The 19690-nt window shown below is 41.9% G+C and overlaps 1 protein-coding gene across 1 annotated transcript in view; it reads left to right on the top strand.

Annotated features, from left to right (window-relative positions):
* The window catches only part of lztr1 (leucine zipper like post translational regulator 1), a 53416-nt gene that overhangs the window by 16352 nt on the left and 17374 nt on the right, over positions 1 to 19690 (top strand). The window contains exons 7-16 of the mRNA XM_068005584.1: positions 23 to 80; positions 1833 to 1972; positions 2638 to 2839; positions 5306 to 5350; positions 13774 to 13884; positions 14646 to 14738; positions 15403 to 15498; positions 16013 to 16178; positions 17609 to 17778; positions 19084 to 19240. Of these exons, the coding sequence (XP_067861685.1) occupies positions 23 to 80; positions 1833 to 1972; positions 2638 to 2839; positions 5306 to 5350; positions 13774 to 13884; positions 14646 to 14738; positions 15403 to 15498; positions 16013 to 16178; positions 17609 to 17778; positions 19084 to 19240 (1238 nt within the window). The remainder of the gene's footprint in view (positions 1 to 22; positions 81 to 1832; positions 1973 to 2637; positions 2840 to 5305; positions 5351 to 13773; positions 13885 to 14645; positions 14739 to 15402; positions 15499 to 16012; positions 16179 to 17608; positions 17779 to 19083; positions 19241 to 19690) is intronic.

The raw sequence follows: 19690 nt of genomic DNA, 5'->3' as shown, positions 1-19690 counted from the left end.
GCTGCTTTTGTTTTTCCCTCAGGCTGAATGACATATGGACCATTGGCCTCCAGGATAGAGAGATGGCATGCTGGGATGAGGTAAGAAGTTCCAAATGTAGCAATTAGATGGAATTAAAACCATTTAAAAAGTTTGATATGAGAACAAAAGGCCAAATACAATGAGCCCCGTAGAATATTGTTTTCTGTTTGAAATAAATTTCTTGCCCTTTTGTATGTGGAAACTTTTTTTGGAGGGGGGAGTGACAGTGGCATGGTGGCATACATCGTATCTTAGCATGGGAGTGCACGGATGCTGTCTATTTTATTTGGAAGCAAATGTACGTGTATTGTTTTATCACAAGAGCTGACTAAGAACCAAGGTTGAATCTAGCAGGCTTTCAACATCACTCTCCTTTGGTGAGACATGTCACAAGCCAACTTTCTACTAAAAAAAAGTTCCCACATACTTCCTCCCCTCCCTCACACATGGAAAAGCAGATGTTTGTTGCCGTTTGGTTCCATGGACACTAGTCGCTCTTTACCATGTGACATTTTTCATGTATCAACCTAAATGGTGAGTGTGGACAGGCTACTTGATCCCAGGGAGCATCACATGGACCCTGTTCCAGTCCACATCTTTTACTTTCTAGCAGGATGGAAAACCCTGTTTGATTTTTTTCACTTCCCAGCTCTCAAGCCATCATGTTGGCTTAAGAGAAGCTGTGTCCAGATGTTGCTGGGGAGTACTTTCATACAATCCAGAGGAAAACTGTAACACAATAGCATTAGGTATAAAAAGAAAAACTACTACTTGCACAATATCTATTGTGGCGATGGGAAAAATCCTCCTCGAAGCACTGCAAATGAGTGAAACAGTTGCCTTGCAGAGGAAATCTTACTTGGTACTGGTGTTGGTTCATTTTGTATATAGGTTAGGAAGATTAACAAGTCTAAATAACTTGATGAACAAAGGGATTCATACAAAACCACCACAAGTAATCAAGCTGCTGTTCGAGGTGGGAACTGAGGATCAAACTACTGTGGAATTGGTGGTGTTCTCCATCCCTTCTTGGAGGAAGAGAACTTTGATTGAGACTAAATGCAAGTGCTTTTTCCCCCACTTTTTGCACAACATTTTATTCCAAGTGCAGTAGAAACCACTCTAGTGATTTCCCACAATGGACCGATTTCTCCTAATGTGTTCTTGAGAGCGCACCTGTCCTAAGGTTTATTAGGACAGCCAAATCCCATCCAACCAGTTAGGTAAGATGATTGCTGTGGAGTCTATTTAGGTGCTGTTTGTGTGCCAGTTGTGACTTTGTTAGGTGGGACAGTCAGTTATTTGTAAAGAGTTGGTTTCCACCAGGTTGTACTGACCAAACAAAATCAAATAGCATTTGTTGGTAGGGCGGCCTGGTGTACACCATGAGAATCCAGTACAGAGCTGCAAATATTCAGTAATCAATGAGGCAACCAGCTCCATGGTCCATAGGAACTTCCTAAGGAGACCCAAGAGTGCAGTGCACTCTTGTTATTGAGTGATGTTTGACCCAGCGGCCAACTGAGGCCTGTGCCCTTTTATCGAATAAGAAAATCTATAACGTGCAGAAGATATAGTTAATAGCAAACAGACCCCACAATAAAATAATCAGCTGTAGAAGATTACTCACGTCAAGGTTGTAAAGAAGGCAATAGCATTTACCTTGTAATTAAAGTAGGTTGCCTGAAGGTCCTTGAGAGGAAGGTGGAAAAAGTCCAATTTAGAGGCAATGAATTACAGTGCTAGAATTTGGATTTGCAAAAAAGTTTAGGCTGTAATCTCAAGTAAAATCTGCTGTGCCTGTTTTTTAGATCGAGCAGAGTGGAGAGATCCCTCCTTCATGCTGTAACTTCCCTGTGGCTGTCTGCAAGGACAAGATGTTTGTTTTCTCAGGACAGAGCGGAGCAAAGATCACCAATAATCTTTTTCAATTTGAATTCAAGGAAAAAGTGTACGTGCTCAATAATTATTCTTTCTAATCACTCTTGTCTTTAATAAACCAGTGAAGTGTTCATTACATTGCCAGAGGCCCTGAAAGGAAAGGAAATTGAGGTCAGGAAAGATGTGATTTAGAGGAGGAACTCTCTTGTTTTCTCATCAAACCTTGATGCAGAAGTTCTCTGCCTTACTCAGCAACGCATTTACTGCAGTGCTGGTCACCTGGGAGTTGTAAAAATGTCTTTATTGAATATAAGGAATAGTGATTATATTTAGAAAAAAAGTTCTTTCATAACTTAACATTAATGTATGATATAACTTCTGAGTAAACTCCATTTCTCGAGGCAGGCCTTTTGCCTTCTTGCTATCGGGACAGGGGCAGCTCCTTGTTGTCAGTGATGTCAATGGAGTGACCCGGAGCAAAATGGACCCAAAATGATAGATCTTTTCTGGAAAAGCAAGTGATTTTTTTTTAAAAAGCAGAATATTTTTAAATGCACATTGGAGTATTTTGAACAAAAAAGTATAAGATGGCATATACTTGTAGAAATAAAAAGCACTTTGGGGGAAGTTGTTGGTTTTATGTTGTATCATGGCTGATGTAACCTGTGGTACTTCAGATTTTTTTAGTTGTTACTAATGGAGAATAATTTAGATTTGTTTTGTGTTCATATGCAGCTGGACAAGAATTCCCACTGAGCACTTACTCCGAGGCTCCCCTCCCCCACCTCAAAGGCGGTATGGCCACACCATGGTGGCATTTGACCGACATCTGTACGTGTTTGGTGGTGCTGCAGATAACACATTGCCTAATGAGCTACATTGCTATGATGTGGACTCGCAGACATGGGAGGTCATCCAGCCCAGCCCAGACAGTGAGGTGAGTTTGAGTTGTGTGATTTACTCATAAAATACATGTGGAAGAAATTGTCCACTTTTCATTATTTTGCAATATTTTGATTGGTATAGCAAGATCTCATTTATTTCTTCAATTGTTCTGTACAAATCATGGGTAATTCGAGCAATTTTAAGTCACGCGATGCTTTTCAAAGATCTCTGGTGTGCCATGTAAGAACATAATAAGAACATAAGAAATAGGAGCAGGAGTAGGCCATACAGCCCCTTGATCCTGCTTCGCCTTTCATTAAGATCATGGCTGATCTTCGACCTTAACTCCACTTTCCCACCCTATCCCCATATTCCTTGATTCTCTTAAAGTCCAAAATTCTATTGATTTCAGCCTTGAATATACTCAACGACTGAGCATTCACAGCCCTCTGGGGTAGAGCATTCCAAAGATTCACAAGCCTATGAGTGAAGAAATTCCTCCTCATCCCAGTCTTAAATGGCCGACCCCTTATCCTGAGACTGTATCCCCTGGTTCTGGACTCTCCAGCCAGGGGAAACAACTTCTCAGTATCTACCCTGTCAAGCCCCCTCAGCATCTTATATGTTTCAATGTGACTTCTAATAGCAGTGATGTTCTCCTGTCTTTCCCCCTCCGTTAACTCGCCTCCCCCACCCATTGACAATGTTTAGCTCTTTTCCTCTTGTCATTGGTTGCCTTCGTGCCTTTGCCGCAAGTGAGAGCATGCTGAACACCAAAAGATACAGTAAGGTACATGAATGTTTGTGGCTTCCAGCACAATTCCTCCCTGCTTTTCAGGGATGTGACTTGGGCACTGGCTTTTTGACATGGTCCTTTGAATACAGAAACTTTTGGTAACTCTTCTTGGCCTGTTTTTAGCAATTTTTGTTTTAATCCACTGATTACGATTAATGTAGATAGTTCATATTAGGGGAGGGGCATTATGTCACCCAAAGAAATTGACTAGCACAAGATCAATGTCTCTTGCATAGATAGATTGATGCCCTGTATAATTCTCTGTTCGCTTGCCTAAGTTATTTGTAGTAGCTGAAGGGTCTTCTCATTTAGCGAATGAGGAGCACAGGACCAAATTGAGTTATCTTGATGCGTACATTTGTAAATCCTCAATACATTGTTTGAACCTCGCACATGGTATCGCTTCTTGGATTCCATGTAATACCAGAGCACACTGGCAGTATTGACAGGCCTTATTGAGGGTAATGTATTTAAACTGTATAAGTAACAGTGGAAATTTTGTTTTGTATATTGCAGAATACACATCTGTGCAAAGAACATTTTGTTTTCCAAAGATTTATTTTACGTGTAATGGTGACTATTTTTGTATTTAACATATAAAAATGTCCCTTCATTTATTCCCCTTCCAAAAAAAAGTCTGTTTGTCGCACATGTAAAAATATATCACAGCTTCTAGATACATTTCTGTTCTTGACCCAAACAATTGTTTACATCTATGCAAGTATGACACAGTACAGATAGCAAGCACTCCTTCGTGATACTTAAGGGGATGTAATTTACTCTTGAAATGCATTTTTCACTTGTGCCTGCATTGTACGTTGGCCAATAGAAAGTACTTGCAGTTACATGCTCAGTGGAAGTATTAATGTTTTGCTGCGATAGCGTAAGTGAGCGGGATTTCTTCTATCTGACTGGCCAAGTTAGTGCAGGGGAGTGAGAGTTGTGCAAATGGTCCAACCAATGTTATGTTATTTTGGGATAAAAACAGAAAATGCTAGAACTATACAGCAAGTAATCAGCATCCATGAAGAGAAGAGACAGGTTATGACCTTTCAGGTGTGTACCGTTTGTTAGAAGACAGGTACACACACAAAACGCCACAACCTGTCTTTCACTTTGCAGATGTTGACTGACCCGCTGTGTGTTTCCAGCATTTACAGTTTTTTCCTTTCTTTTGTTGGAATGTTATTTTGGGACTTTAAGCATGCTCATGATGGGTCCAGGATCTCCATTTCACAGCACACCACTCAGTGGTGTAATTGTTGAAACAGCAAAACTGAATGTCATTTAGCGTTCCGCTCAGCAAAATGTTTCCTTGGTTCTGTAAAGTAGAAACTCTTTGCTGTGATTGCAAGCCTGAGAACTTGAGATAAAAATGAAAAACATTTTTAAAAATTGCACAATTGGAACAAGGACAATTAAAAAAAAAAAGCCCTATCCACAGGAAAATGGCAGGGGAACAGAATTTTTTTTTAAGAGTTAGGAACTGTTTGGAGATAGAAAAGATGGGCAAAGTGTGCAAGAAACAAACAGAAACAAGCTCAAGAAACCTTTTACAAGGATGAAAAGATGTGAACTGCAAAAAAAAAACCTTTCTATAGCCTTGTATTGGGAAACTGCTAATCACAATATGTTCCTGTATCATGCCATTTTTTTATGTGCCATAATGTTCTAGTGTATAAGTCCCACCTTCATGCATGTTTTTATGTTCTCAAAATATAGGGGAGCAACTTATACACAGAGGCAACTTACGATCCAGATTTTATGGTAAGTTGCTTGTTCTACCAGTGCTACACTTCATATATGTATAAAACACTGATTTTCTGGAGTTCACCCATAGTAAGGAAATTAGTGCAAGGGAGGGGGGAGTTACTGTGTGCTACCAGTTTGCAAAGTGCCCCAAGATTTAAACCAGTACAGTGTGAAGGTTTATCTTTTCACAATATATTACAAGTTTCCCGTGGATTAAGGAAGCTTCTTTATTCACTCATTAGATGTAAGTATTGTCTTCTTTTCACCCGGTATTTCCTCTGGAAGAGGAAGAGCAGCTATTATCTTTAAAGCCATTGTTTTGTGTTGAAGCTCTCATTAACAATGCTCCTTCCCTTGTAAGTGGAGAGACAGCAGTCTTGCAAATCTGTTTGTTTTGGCATTGGATCAGGGGTATAGCATTTAGTCACAGTACAGAATGTTTCTTTAGAGCCTTTGGGTTTAAGATAACAATTTCTCCCTTCAGTTACTTTATTGTGGTGAGACAGATGCAGTGTCATTTTGCCAGACTATTAATGAATCTGTTTTGACACTTTTTTAAAACAAAAAGACTTTTCCAGTGACTTCAATTTTCTTGGGAACATGCAGACCAGTCTTATTCTCATCAAGAATTCTGACAGTTCCCAGCATTTTTCTAATATGCTGTAACTGCTTTCAGGATAAATTAATATTTGTATTCAGTGAATAGAAATTTTAAATTTCAAAAGCATTTTCTGTTAGTGCAACAAATATTATCAGGGCTGCAGGTTAGCTCTTGTGTTTGTGAACATTGGCCGTTAGTTCCATAATTTTAATAGCTAGTTGTCGAACTTTGCTATTACTGTCTTAGCATTTGATAATCCAAATTAAATCATTTTCTTTATTTGCAGAACTGAAATGCGAGAGCTGTTGATTCAATTAATTTAATTTACTTTTTTAGTGTATCAGCTTCTCTTTTTTTTCTGGTGCCTGTCCTTTCATTCTTGGCCTTGTTTCTATTCATGTTTCTTGCACACTTCACCATCTTTTCTATCTCCAAATAGTTCATAACTTTTTCTTTTAAATTCATAGGAGTCCAATTCTCCTGATATCTATACATATAACCTCAATGTGGTCAGGATCAGAACTTTTAGAGAAATCTATTTGTATTTCATTGAGGACCGGATCATCAGGCATTGGACTAGTAGTAGCTTGTGGGGTTGGGGGGTTGTGCATTACACATATAGTAGACAAAGACCAAAGGAAGACATTCAGGAGATGAATGTTTTATAACCTACTACTTATTCTCCTGTGGTGTTGCACATAGCGAGCTATGACCAAGTGCAGTAGTCACGTCAAGCAGCATTAGAAGAATGGGGGGGTGGGGGGCAAAACGGGGTGAGGGAGAAAAGAGGGGGATGGAGCAAGAGGAAGGGGACTGGGGGAGGGGGGAGAAAGGGAAGCAAAGGCAGGTAAATTGTCTCAGTAGGGGGGCGAGAAAGAGGGCCTGGCCTATCAGATGGGGACCCACGCTGTAATGGCTGCTGGACAATCCCCTCCAGCGGCCCGGTTGCCACATTGTTGAAGCAGTTTGGGAGTGGATATTAATGGGCAGGGAATCGACATGACAGTTTTGTTGGGGGTGGAATTTTTTTTCCAGCTGCCCCAAAATCACTCAAGCATTCGGGGGGAGGGGGTGGTGGCGGGTGGTGGTCATTCGGATGCCTCAGGGAAAACACTCAATGGGGTGAGGACGTAACTGTGGCTGCCCCAGGGTCACTTTGGGGGAGGGGGAGTGACTTGGTGTCTCAAAGAATAGTCCCAGCAGATATGGGGTGTCGTGCATTTATTGCACCCGAGAACTACACTCAGCAGGAGAAGGGGGGTACATCGATGTTTCGTCAAGATGGCCACCAGCGGGGTGTCTTTCGGAAGATCATTGGAACTTTCTATGCCACAAGGTAGGGGGACAAAAGCGGCATTCTCCTGAGGCTTTGGACAACGCGCAGTTCTGTTCTTTGCGGTAATGGAGATTAAATTCAGAGACTGGCTCAGATAGTGCCAATTTGATAGGTAAGCCCATTGGAGAAGGGGAACTGAAGGTGCATGTGGAGGGCATGGGCTCCAGAGGAAACTGTTCAAGCAATGTAGAAAGGAATCAACTAGGACCTATTGCCAGCGAGACATCATCAAGTGAGCAAGGAGGAAGCGCCACAGTGCTGATGGTTGGGTGGGGGGGAGGGGTGGTGGCAATTATTCAGAGTGTTTGTTTCAAAGAGAGTTGATATTCTATTTCCGTACCTGAGGCCAAACATTTATTGCTACAAAACGTTTGCCTGCTATTTTTTACTGCATTTAGAATTTTTGTTCTGGTAGGTTAAAGATACCTCTGAATCAGAACTTGTGCTAGGGAGCCTGTCACGTTAACGTTAGCTCTAAAGCAAAAGCCAAGGTGGAAAGCTTAATGACTTGAAAACCCCAACCACAGACCACAAATAAGTGTAATCAATACTGTAGGTATATTGAGACTGATGAGAGGTTTTCCATGCATTTTGAAATGGGGATGTTGTGAACCACTCAGCAATTTTAATATATAACTAGCCAATCTCCCGTGGCATCACACACCAAGGCAATGAGGCAACAGCCCAGTTATTCTTGTGTAGTCCACCATGCAAATGTGGGTACATCCAACAATGGCATTGAATCTAGATGAATTCTAATGCAGTATTCAGTGCATATGACCATGGCATTTCCCCGTTGTAGATCGACACGAGCTGATTTTAAGCAGCTAAAATAAAAGCAGGAAGAATCAAACTTGCAAGGCATTGTTTTTTCTAGCTTATCATTGTCTTCTCACACAGTTTAAGGTTAATCTCCAAATGTAGCTGCCAAAGACAACATTTAGTAATGGGCTTCATCAAATTTTACTTTGTGCTAAGGCTCAACAAACTGCTTTATGACCATATCTGAGAATAACATTGCAGTACTAATATGATTCATTCGGATTTGATTTATTTGTTTTGATACATTAAAGCTTCTCTTTTCACAACCTTGGACTAATGTCTGAGCTTTTGGCTGTCGGAAATCGGATTTCTGATGAATTTGTAACATGTACACTGATGCCACCCAACTACCTCACCACCACTTCTCTCGACCCCTCCACTGCCTCTGTTCGTCCGACATCCACTACTGGATGAGCAGAAATTTCCTCCAGCTAAATATTGGAAAGACCGAAGTCATTGTCTTCGGTCCCCCCCCACAAAATCCATCCCTCTTCCTGACTACTGTCTGAGGCTGAACCTGACCATTCGAAACCTTGCCATCCTATTTGATCCTGAGATGAGCTTCCAACCACAGTATCCGCTCCATCGCCAATCTGCCTACTTCCACCTTCGTAATATTGCCCATCTCCGCCCCTGCCTCAGCTCATCTGCTGCTGAAACCCTCATCCATGCCTTTGTTACCTCTAGACTCGACTATTCCAATGCTCTCCTGGCCAGCCTCCCACCTTCCACCCTCTGTAAACTTGAGCTCATCTAAAACTCTGCTGCCCATATCCTAACTCACACCAAGTCCCGTTCACCCATCACCCTTGTGCTCGCTGACCTATGTTGGCCATCGGTCCAGCAATGCCTCGATTTTAAAATTCTCGTCCTTGTTTTCAAATTCCTCCATGGCCTCACCCCTCCCTATCTCTGCAACCTCCTCCAGCTCTACAACCCTCCGAGATCTTCTGGCCTCTTGCGCATCCTCGATTTTAATCATTCCACCATCGGCAGCCGCACCTTCAGCTGCATAGGCCCTAAGTTCTGGAATTCCCTCCTTAAACCTAGCTACTTCTCTCTCTCCTCCTTTAAGATGCTCCTTAAAACCTACCTCTTTGACCAAGCTTTTGGTTACATGTCCTAGTATTTCCTTATGTGGCTCTGCGTCAAATTTGAAAACGCTTCTGTGAAGCGCCTTGGGACTTTTTACTGCTTTAATGGCACTATATAAATGGAAGTTGTTATTTATAATGGAAAGGCAGAAGTAATTAATATGTCCTTAATGTCCCCCGCAACCACTTGCCCCTTTTGCCACAGATCCACCTTGTGACTTACTCCTGGATCTTGCATGTGGACCAGAGGAAGCCTTTATATTGCACGCCCAGAAGTTCTGAACCATCTGTTTGGAGACGAGTCTTACTGGGTCTTGAGCTTAACCTCTATTGAGATTTTGCTGTCATTGGAGAAAGACCAAAGCATTTTTCGTCCCTTCTCAGCTTGGTCTCAGAAGACTGTGTCCAGGCTGAAGTTGCCACCCCCAGTGACCGATATACAATTGGGACAGATTCCCCTTGAATCTTCCAATCAGTACCCTTTGAGAGCTCCCATTGAGCTATGCAATGCTATAATGCTGCATTTGGAGGCAGTAATATTCTACTAATTATCCCATTGTTCAAGATGGTGAGTAGAGTGCACTAGATTCCCAGCTGAGTCTGCCAGCAGCATCTTATCAACAAAAAGGAACACCACAATATTTTCATAAAAGCCTGGATTTGACACTACTCTATGCCATTTAACGTAATTTAATAGGATGAGGGCAGTGGGCATCTCTGCCTCAATCGTCTGTCAAGAGATGGATTCCGTGGGTCTGTCATCTACCCTGTAATGGATCTTTGATCTGGAGTACGCATCTCAGATATAATGCATCACTTGGCTTCCAGTACTGCTTTAAAGGCCCTCTGCTTTCACCTGACTGCTCTCCTTCTCTTTGCAGTTATCCTAACAATATGCTGTTTAATAAAATGACAGGACCTGTACAATATTTGCATGTATACACTTGCTCAGAAGTTATTGATGCCAGGATTAAAATAGACCAGGAGGAAGTGCTGCCAATGACACTTTGCCATGGCACCCAGGGAAACTACCTCCTGGGGAGGGATTCAGTGCCTTTTGACAATGGTGCCAATTTGTTTACACTCTAGAGTTACCTCTGGTGGCACTTTTGCTGTCAATCCTGAGTATCAGAACTTCAAACGATTATTTCCATGTCAGTAAGAATTAGGCACGTTGACCATTTTAAGCATGTGTAGTGTGTGTGTATGCATATGCATGTATGTGTGTATATATAATATATATATATATATATATATATAAAACTGATATGCAGCAAGCTAGGAATAAGAACTGCATATTTGTTACATGGCTTCAAAACTGAACATAAAGGATCCGATCGGTTCCTTTCCTTGTTTTTCTTGTCTTCGTGTTTATCTCCTCACCATTTCATTTCTCTACCATTTCTATATAATCTCTTGCTTCTCTCTGGTTTTTATCTTTGGCTTTTTGATCATTTTGCATATCTGCCATGGTGTCTGATGGGTTTACATATTTTAGACAGCTATTTGCAAAATATAGTGTGATTTTGCTAGAAATTTCCCATATAACAATAATTTTATGCAGACAAGATGGTACTGCAGTTGTTGGAATGCCAACGTGTTTACCCTGGAGTGGTGGGAAACAGGACAATATCTTTCATTCTCTACATGGTGAATTTCTGATCTTGTCTGTGCTGTTGTGGGAGGTTGAGAGTAGAGGCTAGATGCTTTCCCACAGGAGGATGGTCAAAGCAGAGAGAGAGCCACACAAGCGTGATTACCTCTCAAAGTGCTTTCTTTTGGGTCATCTGATACATTTGCATCCACAATGAGAAAGAAAACAAAATACAATGGGATACAATCTGCTGCCTGGCCTCTGGGCTGAGGAGTAGTTCATGATGCTGTTGCATGGGGACCTGAATGGGGAAAGCAACTCTAAATTGGATGAGTGCTTCTAATTTGTTGTCTGGTATATTTGAACAGCCATTCTGTTTAAAGAAGGAATTTAAAGCCAGTAGGATTTTTTTAGGACTGAGACATCTTTATCAAAGAAAAGTGAACTTGACTAGGACAAAACTAATCATGCCTTGGGTGTTCTCAACTGTCTGTTTCCTTCCTCCCTCTTCCCTCCGCATGACAGTTGGAACTGAGAGGATAAAGTTATTGGTTGTGTTAGTTAACCTGTTCTCAGTTGTCTTGGTTAAGCTTAAGTGTGCAGTCCGTGTGGGATTAAATGAGCTAGCCGTACATCAGTGGGTCGTAGGTTCAATCCCTTGGAGAAAAAATATTTTTTTCCCCAGTGTGGTTGTAATACTGTTCCATACTTTGTGGAGCTGTTTCATAATTGTAAACAATTTTACAACACCAAGTTATAGTCCAGCAATTTTATTTTAAATTCACAAGCTTTCGGAGGCTTCCTCCTTCGTCAGGTGAACGATGTGAAAATGGTTCACATCGTTTTCACATCGTTCACCTGACGAAGGAGGAAGCCTCCGAAAGCTTGTGAATTTAAAATAAAACTGCTGGACTATAACTTGGTGTTGTAAAATTGTTTACAGTTGTCAACCCCAGTCATCACCGGCATCTCCACATCATGACTGTTTCATAATGACAGCTCCTCACTGTTCAGCATGAAGCATGCTAGCACTATCCAGTGGCAGAAAAGTAGTACTGCATTCACTTTGTCACAAGGAGTAATCTATGTTTCATTGTGCAGCTTTCATCCCATAATGGGGCGAAGGTTTTGATTCATGCGCACCCAAGGCATTGTTGGATGGTACGCTTGGTGGTTCAGCTAAGCAGGCATGAAGGTTCGGCTACTTTAGGAGCAAATACAACAGATTAAAAAATAATTCTATTTTTGTTCTTCCCTTCTTGATGTCCTGGGTCTGTAAATAATTTCCTGGATGAGGGCAGACAGACCTGTGACAATGCTGCTTTTTCAATTAATTGCCAGAATTGTAGAACAAAAGAAGCCCGGGATGATTGTCCATATTTTCTCTTGGTCTGTGTGGGGATTACTACGTCTCCGAACAAAATCAGGGTTGAGATCAATACTCGGGCGGGCGATTGTGATCAGATGCTATCATCCTGATGCCTCATTGTTCCGTTGCTCCAGCCCGTTGCTACTGTGCTTTTTTTTGTTTGCATTAGCTACAACATGTAACATTATCTGTTTCTTACATAAACAGCTTGGTGTATGTGGATTGGAGCATGGAATAAAAATAGTAAACCACAAATTCTCATAGCTGAGCAAGTGCACATGCTTGTAAGCATATATCATTATAGTTATAAGTATCTACTTTGCAAGTTGAGAATCTGAGTTGAAACCAAAAGAGATGGATAGTTGCCCTGGTGGGATAAAAAGAAACTGAACTTTGCTCCCAGAAAGTTTTACTTCTTTACTAAAATGTGTATAAGTATATTTTTTTCATTATTTATTTTCTCTCTTCTGGGTCACGTGCCATTCCCTAGTTGAGAAAATGGGCATGCAGGTTACTTGTTCCAAAGTTCTTTGCCAGTGTGAATTTTGAGTTAGGCGATAGGAAGTGCGAAAGACAAATCTAAGGTGACTGACCGGTTTCTCTCCATTTCAGTTCCTGACCTGCTACTTTGCATCTTCTCACAAACATACAGTTGAACTCAGAGAACTGTGTGAGGCATTGAGGATGCAAACCTAAATCATTCTGCTATGTGGCAAGTGTGTTGGAGTGCCAATGCACTGCTCCACCATGCTGTTGTAATTGTGCCCATAGCCCCAGACTCGAGGATTGATATTGAGCTGTTGCTTATCCTAAGCAAGTGATCCCAACTTTTCACTTTTAGGGGGAAAGTTCTTCCATGTGCAATTGAGTGTTGAAATTGTTTGTTGCTTATGATGCTGTGCAGCCACCTCTCCTCACTTGTGTACAGCCTACAAACTCCTCTATCCTGTAATTAAGAGAACTCACTCATACTTCAAGAGCATCATCGACCAGTTATTGAATCATTTTCCCCCCAAAATCTACCCAGCATTTGATATTTTCCCTCTTAAATCTCATTGGGGTCCTCCCAATTCCTGTGCTCGCTGCGAGGAGAAATGTGAAATAGACTTGGGGATCATTTCCTGTCTGATTCTGGAGGTAGCATAGTGATGGGGTGAGGGGAAAGAGGAAAATACTTTAGTTGGTCATTATCACAATAATATGAAAATGAAATGTCACATTTATGCAGCAGGGAACTGTCCTGCAGTTAGGTTGATGCACACTTTTGGGGCAGAATAGAGAGATTTTAAAAACTCATTTAATTTGTGCTTTATCCTACTGACTTGGGAGCGCTTGATGTGATCGAATAGAGGAAGCTTTACCTTTTATCTAACCTGTCATTTGCTTGACTTGAGAGCGCTTCAGACTGACAGTGTTCTTCCGACTCTATTCCCAGCAACGACATCCCTCACCTATCTCCTCTATCCCTCTCTCTCTCTCTCTCTCTCTCTCTTCCTCCCCCCCTCCCCCCCCCCCCCAATTTAAAAAAAAAGGATTTTTCACCACCAACAGTGGACGAAAGTGTAGACAAGTGATTTTAAGTTACTTCAGCCCTGAAATGCTTTCATCCTTTCAATTCTCAGATGCCTAGTGGAAGGCTTTTCCATGCTGCAGCAGTTATTTCTGATGCTATGTATATCTTTGGTGGGACAGTGGACAACAATGTGAGGAGTGGAGAGATGTATCGGTTTCAGGTAAGCAATGAGCCAAAAGCTTGTATACGTACACACACAGTTACGCACATTAGGCACTATTTTTACCTGCCTAATGCTAATGTTAGGGACTAAATCTCAATTGGATAGTTAGGAACCTGCAGCAAGGCAGTGAAGTACCGAAGTTAAATCATACCTAAGTTATAAACGTGAAGCTGAGGATGGTTAGACATGTTCACTAAATTTCAATGTATGTCACTGCTTTCAAGTACACTTTTAAGTAGTTATGCTTTGTAGCATTAAACGTGTGAAGAAATTTATAGGTCCTGGACATTCGCATGGCTTGCTGTAATTATACTGCACTATGTGACTAGCAAAATTACTGTGCTGCATGATTTGCATCTCAGTAGTGTATTTTTTATTCAGTTTCAAAGATTAATCCCTACAATATTAATTTAAAGAACAAAAACATTTTAAGAATGAGACCCATTGCTGGATCATAGTGTAGTAGGTTATGGAAAATTGAGCCATTGCACATCTATGTACATAAGCATCATGGCTTGATTTGTTTTTTTGTATTTATATGAAAGTGTTTTTAATCAAATCATTGCAGCCATTTCATTTGCAATATTTTTGGAAACGTGAATCAATTTCTGAATTTTTTATGTCTGCCCTTAATTTGAACTAGTTTATTTTTAAGTTTCTTGTCCAATGTTTAATCGCTAGTTGCTGAGGAAACTGATGTTTTGTCAGTGTGCAGCTCCAACAAGTTGAATATTCGAATCTCTGTCTTTCAATTCCAGTTTTCTTGTTATCCAAAATGCACTTTACATGAAGATTATGGGAGGCTGTGGGAGAACAGGCAGTTCTGTGATGTGGAATTCATCCTAGGAGAGGTAAGAGATTTGGTACTAATCCTGATTCACACCAGCGTTTACAGTAGTGTTGGGAATTTTGGTTAATGTGGGAAGGAAAGACTGCTTTTAGAGGAAAATTGAGTGGTGCAATGTGTGAGAACTTTGTCCTTTCATTACTGGAACACAGTGTGATCCAGTGTAGTCAGGTAATTGTTCAATGGATTTAATTGTCACTTAGGGCCTCATCTACTCTAGTTGATAATGTGTCCTAGGGGTGGAGTATTTTTTTATTCATTCATGGGATGTGGGCGTCGCTGGCAAGGCCAGCATTTATTGCCCACTCCTAATTGCCCTTGAGAAGGTGGTGGTGAGCTGCTTTCTTGAACCGCTGCAGGCAGTGTGGTGAAGGTTCTCCCACAGTGCTGTTAGGAAGGGAGTTCCAGGATTTTGACACAGCGACAATGGAGGAACGGCGATATATTTCCAAGTCAGGATGGTGTGTGACTTGGAGGGGAACATGCAGGTGGTGGTGTTCCCATGCGCCTGCTGCTCTTGTCCTTCTAGGTGGTAGAGGTCGCAGGTTTGGGAGGTGCTGTCGAAGAAGCCTTGGCAAGTTGCTGCAATTCATCCTGTGGATAGTACATACTTTAACCACGGTGCATTGGTGGTGGAGTGTTAACCATTATGTTTGTCCTGATACCAGAAAGAAGAGCGAGTTAAAGGGCACATAGCACTTGTCACAGCTCGAAGCAAGTGGTTAAGAAAGAAGATCACCCAGGCTAGAGATCGGCTGAAGCAGGTAACTGGTGAAAAGCCACTGCCTTTACTGTGCTTTGCAGAGCTGGTCTCTCGAAATGTTGCTGAAGATTACACCATTTGAAAGAGAGGAATCCAGATGTCTGCATCATGTGTTAAACCTGATTAACATTGAAGTCAATGGAAAAGAAAATTATGTGCTGTGTAAAACCGGCTGCCAATTCACTGAGCCCATTTCACATTACTGCAGTAGACCAATTTCACCCCCTAAAGGCGCACATCCTACCTTTTTGTAATTGCTTTTCTGCACTGTATAAATATTGCTTTAGAGTTGAGTCCATTACTACCCTTGGGTTTCTCTTTTGAGTTATCTTGTGCTAATTCTATTCCATTCATTTTTGTATTTATGTTGCATGTTATTTTGTCCTACTGTCAATGGTGAAAATAATAGCATTTGTGAATGTTTTCTTAATGTCAATTAGCAAATTCTTCCTGTACTGTGAATTTGATAGCAATTTTTTATATTTTCTCCAATACATGTAATTCCTGGCCATCAGAAAGCTAAGCAGGAGACAGCAGTTGAAGAAGAAACAGCAGACGCTAACCTGAAACCGACACGTTCCCTACTTCAGCTGGAGGTGGTGATCCGTGAAGCTGAGGCACAGCCGTTTGAGATCCTGATGCAGTTTCTCTATACAGACAAGATCAAGTACCCACGGAAAGGTAATGGTCAACATTCCTGCTGCTGAGTAAAACGCCTCTATATCCTATTGTGATTGTTTTTAATTAATTCTCCCCTGCTGGCTTGATTTCAGACACTTTTGAGGGAATTGAGGGCTCTCTTATGATTGCTTACTCCTTTCTAAACTTTGGCATTCAGAATTAGTTTTATCCACAGAAATGTTCAAACCTCCCCTTCCTGTTTTAATGGATATACTTCATTATCTCCTGCGGTGAATCTGTTAGTAAACACAGCATGTAACTGAGCCTTGTAGATCCGAACATGTCGGGTTTGATTTCTAGTTTGTTACCTAGTTTTAACCAGGGTGGAACTAGGGCCAGGACCTCTGGGCTAGTGAGGGGAAAATCAGCCAGCATTCCCACTGCTGATCACTATCCATCAATCACTGCTGTGGACACCAAGGATAGGATCTGGCTCATTTGCAGTGATGCCACATTTGAATAGCCTGCCAACACTTACTGGCTAAACTCATACAAGGAACGTGACCCCTTCATGGGAGGGCAGCTATGCCTGTGGAACTGCACCCCAGTAGGCGTCAATTTCTTAAGGGGTGGGGGGAGAAATCTGACAAAAAATAAAATATTCCAGGAAAGGCTCGCAGAATTCAATTTTGTGGTTTTCCCTGATATCTGGCAGATCTTAATTAGACAGAATATAAATCTAATACTTGACTATGATGGTGCATTTTTTTGGATATTAAATGACTGGCATAAATGCATCTGTTGCCTTTTTCATGTTCTGCTGCACTTTTAAATGATGTGGGTGTGCTGAATACTATCCAGTAATCCTACAGTTTGTGTTGAGCTGAGCACTGATCATAAATAAAGTGGTCAATAATTGCATTTGAATGTGTATTTGTGGGTCTTCTGTGGCATTGCACACTGTAAGTTGTAATTAGAAGGCTCGCTGTCGAGCAGTTTGCCCGACACTTCAATTTTTTTTTTGCTTGAACTTGTATTTCATATTGTTATGTAGTGTAGTGGTTGTTACTGTACTAATAATCTAGAGAATGTGAGTTAAAATCTCACCATGGCAGTTTGAGAATGAATCTCTAGGGGTAAGAACATACCCCTGGCTATATTGCAGGTAAGTAAGGTTTCGATAACATCCCTTTCTTAAATATTCCCATTTTTGAGGGCCTTTCTCTATGCACGTCATGGGGTGAGAACCTTACAGTTCGTAGTATTGTAGCTTCCTTCTCCTTTCACAGATGCCGGAAAATTGGATGAATTGTCTGCTCATCAATATGAGCAATGGTGGTGGGGAATGGAAATTTTTCCACTTTCTACATTCCTGTCAACATAAAGTGCTCCCAGGTCAGATATTGTATGGATTACACACCAAATCCTACTCCTGAACAGTATTGTCATGGTTGAAATATTTACACTGTGTTGTCTTCTATGCCATGTAGGTCATGTGCAGGATGTCTTGCTGATAATGGATGTTTACAAGCTTGCCCTGAGCTTTCACCTGGCTCGACTGGAACAGCTGTGCTTACAGTACATCGAGGCCTCAGTCGACCTTCAGAATGTACTAATTGTGTGTGAGAATGCCAACAAATTACAGCTGGACCAGCTAAAGGTATGTGCGCCATGTGGCGAGGAAAAAACGGCCATATGGCTTTATGTAAAAGTGCTCTTCGCCATTTACAATTGCACTGTTCCTACCACAGGGAGTTAACATGTTCACCCACCATATTGCATGTGCATTGAGATATTGGGCAGTCTGTACCAGCAGAAGAGATTAACCCCGTTGCTGTTTAGTTAACTTCTGAGCAAGCTGTTCCCAGCATAGTGACTTTTTTTTATTTGTTCATGGGATGTGGGCGTCGCTGGCAAGGCCAGCATTTATTGCCCATCCCTAATTGCCCTTGAGAAGGTGGTGGTGAGCCCCCGCCTTGAACCGCTGCAGTCGTGTGGTGAAGGTTCTCCCACAGTGCTGTTAGGAAGGGAGTTCCAGGATTTTGACCCAGCGACGATGAAGGAACAGCAATATATTTCCAAGTCGGGAGGTGTGTGACTTGGTGGGGAACGTGCAGGTGGTGGTGTTCCCATGTGCCTGCTGCCCTTGGCCTTAGGTGGTAGAGGTCGCGGGTTTGGGAAGTGCTGTTGAAGAAGCCTTGGCGAGTTGCTGCAGTGCATCCTGTGGATGGTACACACTGCAGCCACAGTGCGCTGGTGGTGAAGGGAGTGAATGTTTAGGGTGGTGGATGGGGTGCCAATCAAGCGGGCTGCTTTGTCCTGGATGGTGTCGAGCTTCTTGAGTGTTGTTGGAGCTGCACTCATCCAGGCAAGTGGAGAGTATTCCATCACACTCCTGACTTGTGCCTTGTAGATGGTGAAGAGGCTTTGGGGAGTCAGGAGGTGAGTCACTCGCCGCAGAATACCCAGCCTCTGACCTGCTCTTGTAGCCACAGTATTTATGTGGCTGGTCCAGTTAAGTTTCTGGTCAATGGTGACCCCAGGATGTTGATGGTGGGGGATTCGTCAATGGAAATGCCATTGAATGTCAAAGGGAGGTGGTTAGACTCTCTTTTGTTGGAGATGATCATTGCCTGGCACTTGTCTGGCATGAATGTTACTTGCCACTTATGAGCCCAAGCCTGGATGTTGTCCAGGTCTTGTTGCATGCGGGCACGGACTGCTTGATAGCACTGGGCACTAAAGATAGAAAAGTGTCCTATTCCATAGCACTGTCTTTACTTAACTGATGAGTCGCATGACTCCTCTCAAGCAGCAAAAAAAATACTGTTCTATTCTTGTAGATCTCGGTAATGGTGGGGGGGGCTTTTGAAATGAGGGCAAGTGGTGCTCAATGTACACTGAATCATTCCTGGAACTGTTTCACTTTGCAGAGACAGGGGTTTTAATGTCCTTTTTGTTTCAGGAATACTGCTTGAATTTTGTGGTGAAAGAATCGCACTTTAACCAAGTGATAATGACCAAAGAATTTGAGCATCTGTCCACCTGCTTAATTGTGGAGATTGTAAGAAGGAAGCATCAGCCCCCGACACGGCTACATTCTGATCAGCCTGTTGATATAGGTAATTTGTGTGAACTGTACATTTCTTTTATGCAATTCTTTCTGATACTAGATCAAGGCACATATAATTTTCTCCTTTTCTGTTTTTCACCACTTCCCCGTTTTAAAGGTGTGCAAAATATTCCTCAAGCTTGATATCTTCCTTCTGCAACTCAGTAACCTACTGGTATAACTGGTTCCGGGGATATTCACCCCAACTGTCTCCCTTACTGTGGGGATGGGTACTCGTTCCTTCTCAATGTTTCTTCCTGAAAGTCTGGCCAATATTAGAAACTGTGTGGGTTGGAAGGACTTACTGAGGCTAAACTTTGGCCACTCTGGTTTTGGGGGATGGAAAAAGCAAGATTGGGAGAACAGGGGAGATTTGTGGAGTTTAGAAGAATGAGAGGTGATCTTATTGAAATATATAAGATCCTGAGGGGACTAGAATGGGTAGATGCTGAGAGGATGT

This window comes from Heptranchias perlo, chromosome 25, assembly GCF_035084215.1.
Source record: "Heptranchias perlo isolate sHepPer1 chromosome 25, sHepPer1.hap1, whole genome shotgun sequence".
In the NCBI taxonomy this organism is placed as follows: domain Eukaryota; kingdom Metazoa; phylum Chordata; class Chondrichthyes; order Hexanchiformes; family Hexanchidae; genus Heptranchias; species Heptranchias perlo.
Note: the sequence above shows the minus strand (reverse complement) of the source record. Positions and strands in the feature narration are given on the sequence as shown.